The 11,818-nt window shown below is 40.3% G+C and overlaps 1 protein-coding gene across 3 annotated transcripts in view; it reads left to right on the forward strand.

The window, feature by feature from the left end:
- Positions 1-208: 208 nt before the first annotated feature.
- Positions 209-11,818, forward strand: part of LOC146617047 (steroid hormone receptor ERR2-like) — a 38,261-nt gene continuing 26,651 nt past the window's right edge. For 2 of the 3 annotated variants that reach the window (XM_085373637.1, XM_085373635.1), the window contains exons 1-3: positions 209-258; positions 1,290-1,358; positions 8,973-9,388. In XM_085373637.1, coding sequence (XP_085229763.1) covers positions 209-258; positions 1,290-1,358; positions 8,973-9,388 — 535 coding nt within the window. The remainder of the gene's footprint in view (positions 259-1,289; positions 1,359-8,972; positions 9,389-11,818) is intronic. The other variant, XM_085373636.1, reaches the window with a different exon arrangement.

Genomic DNA, 11,818 nt, shown 5'->3' on the forward strand with positions numbered 1-11,818 from the left:
TCTTCTCTTTTTTTTTTTATTTTAAGTGTGCAGGTTGAACACAGGAGGGAGGGGAAGCAGCACCCGGGACCACCTGACCAATATTTATTGAGAATATGAGGAGATTTAGGAACTGATCTCCTGCTTCAGCTTTTCCCCAGCTGTTTATCTGTTGTTGTTTTTGAATTTTTTTTAAAATTGCAACATCTGGAATGCTTAACAAGGACTGATGGATGTTTCCGAACTGTGTATCCCTGACCCTCTCTGCTACCACAACCAGTAGGTGCTTCTTTATACAAATCCCTTTTTTCCCTTCTTGGTTAGCTCATCTAAACTTTTCTGTCTCTCTCTAAGTTGATAAAAATTGTTTAAAAATGTTATAATTTGTTTCTTAAAAAAAGCAAACGAAACTATTTCCAAAGACAGGGAGTTGCTCTTGTTCATGTACAGGACATCAGAGCTGAGCGGTGGCTGCTGTGGCGTAGCCTGCAGGGAGACCGGGGAGCTGGTCTCTGTACAGCTCTCTAGCTTCTGCAGGGTTTAAACTCAGCTCGTAGGAGAGAGTCACAGGCAGATTAATGCAGCCGGTATCCCGTGCACTGTCCTCCAGCACCAGCCGGTGTCCCGGGGAAAGTTAGTTGTGACTGTACTGTGTAAGCGTGACACAGAAAAGTGTGTAACTGAAGAAGTAGATACATGTCTGTCTGTGTTACTGATACAGCTCATCTCATTTTATTGTCATTTATAGTTTTTATATAAAATTGGTGGTTATGATTAAATAACACTGAGAGTTTAGTAAGTTTGGTCACCTCCAAATGTGGCACAGTATGTGAGTAAAATGCAGTTAATACGAACAACAAAATGTGCACTTTAAAACTTTTTTTTTTCTTGCGCATGCATATGGTTATTGTGCATTTTCTTAGCTCAAAGGCAGGGATCAAGCAGCTTTTTTCCCTAACAAATGAGAAGTTAAAGAAACTCTCAAATCTCATTTGGAGCTCCAGTCTTTATCATTGTTACAGTTCTTGGATACCTGGAAAGATTCACTGGGATCCTCTTAATGTTAATCTGTAGATGGGATTGGAAAGGTTTAATCTGCTAAGCACTTTTTACAGGACTGCGATTAAGGATATTTCCAACTCTGCAAGGCTCCACAAAAGAAAAAAAAAGGGGGAGCATCTCCTGAAGTGTTAAACAAGTGTTTATTCTAACTGCATCAGAGCTGCCACTGCACATAATCAAAACAAATGAGATCCTATCGGTTTGTATTGGTTGAGCAAGTGAAACGACAAAGCAGCTTTGGTTAGAAGCTGTTCGCTCAGTAGAAGTATGTGTCGTTTTAATGCACTTTGCACATGCATCAAAAAAAGCTCATTTTGGTGTTAAGTGTATGTAGTTCTATTGATCACGAAATAAAATGTATACACTGCTGCTGCTGCTCATGATGACGATGATTCAAAGCGCTTCAACACTTCAGTCAAAGGTGTCGTGCACACCTTGAAGGATGTACATAAATTTGATTTATTCACTGTAATCAAATGAATCACATAAAATTCCTTTTGAAAAAGGATGTAAATCATTTCCAGGCTGGAAACTTCAACCACAGTTTTGTCAGTTGTTTTGATATTTTACATAAAAGTAACAGATCTCAATTAAATACATCTGTTTCAAGCATCGTCTCTGAAGGCTCTAACTTTTAATATCACAGTTAATTCGTGGTGGTTTTAAAACACACAATCGCAAGGCTTTCATTTTTACACTCAAAAAACCTTCAAATGAAAACTCTGAAGTTTTAATTACATCTTTAAAGAAAAAAAAAACTATGCCAAATAGAAATGATTAAAAATGACAAATCCTATGATATGATGCTATTAACCCATCGTGACCCCAGACTGTGTCTGTGTCCATCTATGTGTGTGTGTGTGTGTCTGCATTTATGTATGCAGATAAAAAAATATGCATGCGTGTGCTGACAAGTGAGTAGCTGGTTATGCATGCTATACCTGCATCCTTAAATACTTGTTAGGTCATATTTGATAGGCCAGCACTACACTAACACCACAACTCTACATATTTTTACTGGTTCTGCTTGAGATGAACGATTCTACACTTAGAATTTTTTTATTTAAAAATGTATTTGTAAGCGTTAAAGTTGCATTAACCATGTTGTCCTACATTTTCCCACATCGAGAAGTCGCACGCTGAAAATCTGTGTGCTCAGTGTCACATATATCTGTGATTAGTTAGGTTTGCCTCTGCTTTCAAACCCTTGGAGACTTTTGCCTTACAACTATCATACTGGCCCGAGGTGAAAGGTCAAAGGATTTTAGTGCCCAGCTGTCAAACCACATTTCTGATGCTAAAGCAAACACCTGCTTTGTCAAGAGACCAAAATATTAGTTACATCTAGTGATTTATTCTTTATGAAAATGTGCACGTCGGGATCGTGTTTGCGTGTTGTGGACCAAAATCACAATAAAATGCAGCTGTACATAATTGCATATGACCTACTATTTGCATCAGCCTCCACAGGTGCTCTCCACTATTTCTTGTCAGTCAGAACCATCTGCTTTAAAATTAATGGAGGCAGTTTTGAATTAAGAGTCGCATTAGACACGTTTTTTTACACATATTGCTTTATTCTTCTTTTACAATAACTGCATTTTTTTTTTAATTATAGAAATTCTAATACTTATTAATTAACTTATTATTAACTGACAAAGGCGTCACATGAAGATTAAATATACTGCTTGCTCAAATTTTTTTTCAACTTGTTTTACCTGCTATTCCCACAGGTGTCCTCCCCAAGTAAACAAACAGGAATGCATAAGCGAGCAAATGTATGCAGACACAGATAGACAGACATATGCACACACATGTAGACCAAAGAATCACACACTGACCTGGGATCTAATTTTAGCCGTCCGATACATAGAAACACCTGACTGTGTCTGTTAAAGAGGAGCACATCATCTTATCATACATTGCATCTGTAATTTGTTACGCTTAACACACGGGTCTTGCTGTGATTAAGATGCACCCGCAATTTATTCTTTTTTTTTTCTTTTTTTTTAACACTTGGTGTCACATACGGATGCTTGAGGTAAAATTAATTTGATTGCAACGGAGTATTTAAAACCCTGAACATAAGGAAAATAGTACCTGGAGTTGCCAGTTGTTTAGGGGAATTCAAGCATTACAAATTTGCAGTGAGTGCAGTTCACTATCTGCAATCAGTGTTTTTTGCAACATAGAACATGTAGTGGCGGATTTATTTCCATCCATTCGTGATCGATCTTGCACTCATTGCTTCTTTCGTGTGCTGTCCAAGGTTCGAGTTTGAATATTTCACTTTATGTGTACTCACAGCTCCCGGCCACCTTTTCGCACTTCACCAGTCACCGTTTGGTTTGTGTCAGACTGCTTGAAAAGGATCCAAACCTTACACGAGGGCTGTGATCTCTACCAACTTTGTTTGATAGTTGGCTGATCTGACCAGCAGAACTGACTGGAAAGCCAAAAGAATCCACTGACGGATGGAGGGAGCAGGTGGTGGGAAAGTGCTGCGTTGTGTTGAAACTGTGGTGAGGGGGGGAAAACAATCTGCTTCCTTCCAACTTCACCACCAGCTTTGAGTTTTCATAAAGCTGACAAAAACTGGCCGAGATAAAAACAGCTCTGAACGTGTGAAGTCGCTGCTGTGTTTTCTCATGACTGTCGCGTTCACTGTTAGCAGTGGCTACTCCTTACGAGCCGAGCTTTGTTGGTTCTGTGTGATGGCATGAGGGGAGAAATAGCTTCATCACATGTCATGACCACCCCTCTTGTTATAGATATATCCTTTAGGTGGCCTGTTAAGACTCTGAGTTCATCAGGCTGGAGATGGACACCTTTTTTTTCTTCACCTGCTGTTCAATCAAACATGAATGTGCCTTTCAAGTGCTCAGGCTGAGTGTAAGCAGCAGTGAGAGGACTTCTTAGAAGGAGTTTGTTTTATTGATCAAATGAAATTAACACACACGCACACACACAAGGAAAGAAGCAGTGTGCGTCTAATCATGGAGTGCGGGTCAGCCGGCATGTTTAATTTAATGGGCCTCATCGTAGCTTCACGAGGTCTCACATTGTGAACTTAATTCCTCTTCACCACGTTAATTTGCATTGTGTCAATTGACCGGAGCGCTTACTGTATCAGCTTGAGTCTCACTTGAAATTCAGTCCATGCTCTAATACCATTAGGCAAATGCAAAGTTGTGTCATTTACACATTTGGGGGAGAAAAAAAGGGGGTGTGGGGGGTGGAAGGGGTAGGAGGGGTGAGAGAAAAGCCAATTTGTGCCGAACAAGACTCGCTTGTGATTATCAGTGGATGTTATTACTGTGGAGAAGCAGACGTTTGAAGGTTATGTTTCTGGGCAGTAATTGAAATGCAAAATAACATTAGGATCGATGGCCATCTCTGTTTATTTATGAAATCAATATCGTAACTGTCCCTCATGAGTCCTTCTCTGATTCCCAATGACGGCTTAAGTCTCTGCTCGTTTATTCTTTCTCCCCCCGTAACCTCCTTCTTCTGTCTCTTTTTAAAAGGCAGTTAGGGGTGTGTTTGACTTTGCAGAGAGAGCAATTTCCTAGAGGTGCTGGATGTGTATGTAGATGGGGGTTGATACTCCAGGTAAGGAGACATCATCCATGTGGGAAATCTATGCAGTCTCTCCTCGTGGCAGTGACATTGAAGAGGCCATATGCTGGAAATTCTCTGTATGGTATGTGCATGTGTGTGAGTGTATGCGTGTGTGTTAGAGAGATAGAGAAGAAGAAACAAAGTATATCTATGTGATGCAAAACTAGTGCTGGGACTTACTACCTGAGATAAAACAACATTAAAACAAATATTTTTAAAAATGAAGGTGTCAGAGCAAAATAACTTACAGAATGACTTTCCAGCTTTGCAGCACAAGTAAAGGATATGCTTGGTTCCACAAACTTATCATCAAGCTTTAAACTGTGGTTTTAAAGCAGTTGCAAAGGAATACAATCTGATCCATTTTAAACCAGAATCACTCAGTATTATGTACAAGTCTGTGTGTGGAATGCACATAGTCGAACATTAGCATAAACACATATTAAATACACATGCAAGTACACTAAACATAAGCTCAAATGTATCCGAAAAAGAGGGAATAGATAAATCAGTCACACAACAATGCAAGAAAATCCGAACGACTTCAGGAATAAGATGCTCCGAAAAGAAGAAACCTTCACCCTTTAAAGGCAAATACAATAAATACTTCTGTTCAGTTGGTAGATTTTTTTGTTGTTGTCACATTTAACTGTAGGTTTGCGTTTCCTTGACTGAATCTGCAACGTTGTAGCAGATGATTATTAGATTATTAGAAATCCTCTTTCATGTGTTTGCTTCTATCAAATCAGCACATTACAGGGATAGCTCTTTTAAATGTGTATTCATTATAAATATATGAGGGGAAAAAAGCGATATTCGCAGCAGCGAAATTTAAGAACACACACATTTTTGATGACCTTCATTTGTGTCACCCGCATGTTGTTGTTACCACTTAACACTTGGAGACACACGCTACCCCCATTTTCCCACTCGCATGACCATTCATTTCCCAGACACCGCGGCCACTGACTAACAGTGTAATCTATGTGTCAGGCGGGAAGGGGCACTCCTTTTAAAGCTGATAGAGTTTGCCCCAAACAAGGACAGCCTATCATAGAAAGATTAATGAACTAATTTCATGCATGGCTCCTTGCCTCTGTCCTTCTGTGCTTCCATGTTCGACTGTGTGTTCAGCACCGTGATTTACGCTGTGTTCCCTGCTACAAGCTTAACCCCAAGCTCAACAATAATATTTCCTTTATGCGGAAAAGTACACGGTAAAAATTTGGAGAGCCGTATATATTCACTCCTTCACCCAAGACAAGGACAGCATGAGGTCATTTATGGAGAACTGTTTTAAATATGCATTTTCTTTTTCGTGTTTGAGTGGCGGTGTAAATTTATCATGCTGAAATTCAGGAGGCTAGACAACATATTTCATGGAGAAGAGGTGGATGGATTCGGGATTTATGTTGGGAAGCTGGGGATCTGCGGCTCTGCCAGCATGAGGAGGCATGCCAAAATACACACATGCACATGCAAACATCTGAGATTTCAGCTGCTCTGTCGGGACATTTTCCGCACCTATCTCATGTTAGCTTCAAAAAAGAAAAAATGGTCAATGATCTGAGCGTGCATCACAGTCCTGTCGCGTTAAACATTCTGGACGACTGTATTTTGTCGTACAGAGTAGTCTCTTGACGTGTGGTGGACAGACTGGAACGCGTGCATCTGCTGCTCCGTGGTGTCCATTGTGGGACTGTGTGGGCCTCTCAGAACAGAGAAGGCAGGTGACCTTCACGTCTGTCTGATGAGTCCTGCTTGTCTGCTCCGTTTGTACAATTTTTCTGCGCAGCGGAGCAAACACTACCCCATTAGGTATTAGGTGCAGTGCATGTGTGTGTGTGTGTTTTTGTCAAGGGAGTGGGACAGGTTGAGGAGAGTCAGGCTGTGGTTTGAAAACTCTATGTCTCTTTATATTGGGGCTGGTGGGGGGGGCGACCAAATTATGAAACTATGAAGCTATTTCTGTCTGCACGAATTGGTGGTTCGTGCCATTATTTCATTTCGACAGATTTGAAAGGGCCCATTAGAAATTTCCATTAAACCTAACAAAAAACATCTCCCCAGCGTTGCCGTGTGCTAAGTGTGGAATGAACTACTTTTTACGTATGCCACAATGTGCTATTCCATAGGGAATCCCCCCCTATCTGGCTGCAATGATGTATTAACTATTACCAGGCTGGTCTCTCTCCACTTCAGCTTGGAGAAAATATATCGTCCAATTGACTCTAGGTGAATGCTGATTGCTAACAAGATTTAACATGAGTCATCTGAGTCTTTTATAAGCCACAATATCCTTAGAATGAAGGCTAACACAATGCTGTATCTCTCAATCTCGCACTATGTTAACAGTCTCGACTGATTAAAAATGCATAAGGAATGTCTGGGGCCCGTAAGAGGAGGGTTTATTTTTTCATGCCTCATCTGGAACAGGAAGGAAGCCGAGGATCAATAGATCTGATCTGGGCCCAGGGGTAGAGGCTATCTCCTCCTCTTTTTCTCTTCTTCTCACTACTCGTTTGCAGTTAAAAAAGAAAAAAAAAAAGAGGTTTCTTGGCTTTAAATAAACACTTGTGCAAAGGAGGCAAAAGAAGGAAAATGCATTCGGAAACACAACACCATATTTAAAAAAAAAAAAATGGAGACAGCTCCTGGCAGTAAAAAAAGCCAAAAAGTTCAGACTGTAAAGCAGCATTAGCTTGCTATTAGTTTCAGACATTCCCATCACGCCTTTCCGCCACTCTCACCCCATATTTATGACTCATAAGAATTTAAGGGCTGAAGTTCTGTAAGATCAACACCAACTGTGACAGACAGAGCCAGCAGTTCTAAGACCAACCCGGGCCTCATTTCATGCTTCGTTTGAGAGAATATTATTGAATTACAGCAAGGAGCGCAACATACACTGGCTTTGCGGCCTCAAAGAGAAATGACTACCCACCAGTAGCAGTAATCGTTAAGTAAACAAGCATACTTATGGAGTTATAACATCACCGTTAAGCAAAGTGTATAATTTCTTATAAAGCTTAACAAGGCAAATAAAGAATACTCTCTTTAGCTTCTACCCTGCATTATGAGGATTTTTTTTTTTTTCTTTAATCCTACCTTTGTAATCTTTATGATGAAATTCTTGGAATAAGGCACTTCCTCTGCCAGCTGTAACCCAGCACCTCCACTGGCAAAATAACTGGGACTATTGATTGGGTCATCTATTACCCACAATCCTCCATATGCTGAGTGTAACACCTCTCTTTGTCCATTAACAGCCTTCTGAAGTTTCATTCATTCATTTACTTCTGGCAGCCGACCAATTGTGGGCATTGTTTGCAAGATGTATGGGGCATCTGTTGACATGGTCGTTAGTTACCATTTTGCCTGAGAGGAATGAGCTACTGCACTATATCACTTGGCATTCCGGCGCATTAATGGTTGTGTGTGTAAGGCAATCTATCAAACTCAGGTGAACGGGCTGATGAATTTCTCGCAGAATGAGTGGCGGATGATGGTAGCAGGCAAGACTCGGTACAGTCACGGCGAAGCTTTTGTGCTCTGTTGTGCTCTGTTGTTTGGTCCTCTTTTTTTTGAGAGCCATTGCGTTCTTTTTATTTAAAGAAAAAGTTTTAAAAATGTGTGAAGAAAATGCGGTAAAACGGTTAATATTTTTAAAAAGTTTGCTAATTATTAATACTGAGATATGTTACTTTTATGTTATTAGTTTGTGTAATAAAATATTATTTTTATGCCAAAGCTCAGTGTCCCCTGATGTGGTTTCTATGCCAATATGACAGTTTTTGTGTTTTGTTTTGTTTTTTTCCAAATCCAAATCACAATTTTTTTCCTAAATCCAACCAAACAACTCGTGGAAACAAAAGTTGAAAACAACACAAACCATGGTGTCCTTCTGCCTACTTATATATGTGCTTTAAAACAAGTGGTTTGAACTCCACCATATCACCCAATGCTCTCCTTTTCTTTTCTCTTTTTCCTCACACACAGTCAGTCAAAGCAGATGGCTGCCCTTCTAACCTTGTTTCTCCTCGAGGTTTCTCCCACTTAAAAGGGAGTTTTTCCTTCCCACTGTCGCAAATTGCCTTCTCATAGGGGGGTTGTCTGATTGTTGGGTTTTTAGCTCTTATACTGTGGGGTCTTTACTGGACAGGATAAAGCATTTTGCGGTGACATTATAAAAATTCAGTTGAACTGAATTAAACATTCATTTCTTTTCAAAAATTTGGAAAACCATTGCATTCCCTGTAAATTCAGTTTCAAAACTGACTGACATTCCGACTCTGTTTGTGTTTCTCCAGGTTATTAACCAGAATGCCCTCCGAGGACCGGCACCTATCCTCGAGCTGTGGTTCTTATGTCAAAACTGAGCCTTCCAGTCCTTCCTCCTCGCTCATAGACACTGGCAGTCACCACAGCCCCAGTGGCAACTCTGACGCCAGCGGCGGCTACGTTAACGTTGGCAGTGGACGGTCACACACCCTGGACTCCCCCCCAATGTTCAACCCAGGCATGCTGGGAGGCGGCAGCGCCTGCTTACGCCGCTACGAGGAGTGCTCCGGCGGCATGGCCGATGACTCGCCAATCAAGTGCGAGTACATGCTCAATGGAATTCCCAAGAGGGTGTGCCTGGTGTGTGGCGACACTGCCTCGGGGTACCACTACGGAGTGGCCTCCTGTGAGGCCTGCAAAGCCTTTTTCAAAAGAACGATACAAGGTATTTTCCCCCTTTCCCACTTTTCCTTTCACATTTCACTGACTCACCTGAGCTGTCAGTAAAACTGTCTTTTAGGTAATGGGTTCTTTGTATTTTTGTTACAACTGGAGACAAGTAAAAGCACAACCGTAGCAATAGAAAATATGAGTAAAAATGTCTGCTTTTTGGATTAACTATAACTTGTGAATACTTAGAAAAATGCTCTGTGGTGCTCCCATTTACTGCTTAGACCATGCACTGCATTTTTGCATTTTTTGTTTGTAGCTGTTTAAGTACTGGTTTATTTTAACTACATTAGACACAATAATATTCATTCACAACACCACAGCTAACCAGATAAATCAGAGGATGTGGAGAACTGATCGATAGAAGAGAAATGAAGAACCCACACACGTTAAAAATTTTACAGTTTTCATTTTATTTTTTATTGTTTTTTTTCTGTGGATTATCAGATCAATCGATATTGACGGCCTCTGTTTTTTGGATTTTCAAAATAAGTAGCAAAAAAGAAAACCACTTGTCGATAGGTGTTACCAACTCACAGACATCAAAACAGCGACAGGTGAACAGCGCCAGATAAAAATGTTACATTGTTATCTTTTTTTCCCTTAAAGTGGCCATAAAAAAACAATGATTTGTATTTCTTAATATTTTATTCTAAAAAGTAAATTATTGCTAAGGTTGTTACATGAAAGCATTGAAGTAAAGAGATGAATAATTTTAGTGAAACTGAATTTTAATCAAACATAAATTTATACTTAAAACAATAAATTCCTGACTTTCCACCAGTACTTTTAAGCAAGGTGTATTTTCACTCTTGTCACAATAGAGAAGTGCTACTTTTTAATGATTTTAAATACTTTACGTTCACTTGAATACGTGGTCGTGCATGTCACAGGTTCCTCAGTGCTTTCATGGGGCTAATACGATGTGGTGTCTACCGCAGGCATTAGGCCCAGACCGCAAATCTGCTCTAGTTTGTGATTTTTGATGTCTTTGCATGCGAATCATACATCTGGCACCGAATCTGCCATGTGTGGGATCCGTTCCAGAGTAATCTTTTGGACAGAGATAATGCGCCACTTTTTTTTTTTTGATTTGATTTGCAGCATTTGTGTCTGGATACATGGAGTCAGAGTGAGGGCACATTAAGTCAGGCAAATTTGAAAAGTATTCTGCCTAAATCCCTCTCAATTACTGAAGCACGAAGAAACAGAAGAAGCATCTTTCGGCACTGTTTTTTCCTTTTATTTTATTGGCTTTTGTTAAAATCCAAAACAGCGCATTACTGTCAGAATAAAGATGGAAAACGTGGGACTGATGTGAGAGCTGGTTACCTCACTTGGTCTTAAGAGTGAAACTCTTCGGCACTCTCTCTAATTACATCACATGTTTACAAAATTCTGACTTTTTCTAATAACTCTTAATGTGATGATGACAAATATACCAAGCCTCATCCTGATATATATAATTTTTCTTTTTCTTTGGCAGCGAGGTTTTTTTTCTAAAATTTTCTAAAATATCCTATTTCTCATTATTAATTATCAGACATTTCTAAAAGAAAAACACACACAAAAAATAGAGACAGCAAAGACATATTTTCCAAAACTTATTATTTATTTACATTTTTTTGGCTGCCCATTTTTAGGAAGGCCTTTCCTGGCTTAATTAGCCTATATGAAAATGGCTGGATTGTTTTATCTTAGGAGAATTTTCACTTTTCATGTACAAGAGGCTAAAGCATCTTTGGATCGGGAGCATCAGAAAATGTAGGAAACCCCTACTTTCTTTCAAGTCATCAGCACAATATCTGTTGTTCAGTCCGCATGCTACACTTTGTTGGGTTTTACTGAATGTTTTTGGCCTTCTGTCCAAATCCTGCATGCCTGTTTATGATCAATCATTGGTAGTTAAAAGGCTGCTCGTGCCCCAGTAATGCTGATGTGTGACTTTGCATTGTCTTGCCGAGACCTCTCTCTCTCCTTCTCATCTTCTTCCTCGTCACTGTAGTCTTCTTCTTCTTCTTCTTTTCACTCTCCTTCTTGGAGGACAGGCCTGTAATGAGCTTAATCTGTCCGTCATTCGTCCTGAGCCACGGGAGTTTCAGTCAATAACAATCAGTGTTGGGTGACTGTAATTAAGAACCAGGCATTTCATTGGGAGAAAGTCAAGAAAGGAGGGTGGGAGGTGTGGATCCGTTCCTTTTGCCCCCAGGCCCCTCAAGCCCTCACCCAAGGGGAAGGAGATGGGGTCCAATTAGAAGCAGAGGCACGTGTTGTGGTGGCAATAACAGAGGAAGGGAACAGCGAGACAGAGACGCTGAAGAGTCCTCTAAATAAAGGCGGTGGGACGAGGGATGGGGTAGGTGGTCATTCACAGAGAGGAGAAGCTGCTTTAATGGAATGGTAATCAGGAAGGGGGTCCCGGCCT

This window comes from Diplotaxodon limnothrissa, linkage group LG15 (genome assembly GCF_057381915.1).
Source record: "Diplotaxodon limnothrissa isolate DT_005_m linkage group LG15, D_limnothrissa_male_GT1.1, whole genome shotgun sequence".
Taxonomy (NCBI): Eukaryota; Metazoa; Chordata; class Actinopteri; order Cichliformes; family Cichlidae; genus Diplotaxodon; species Diplotaxodon limnothrissa.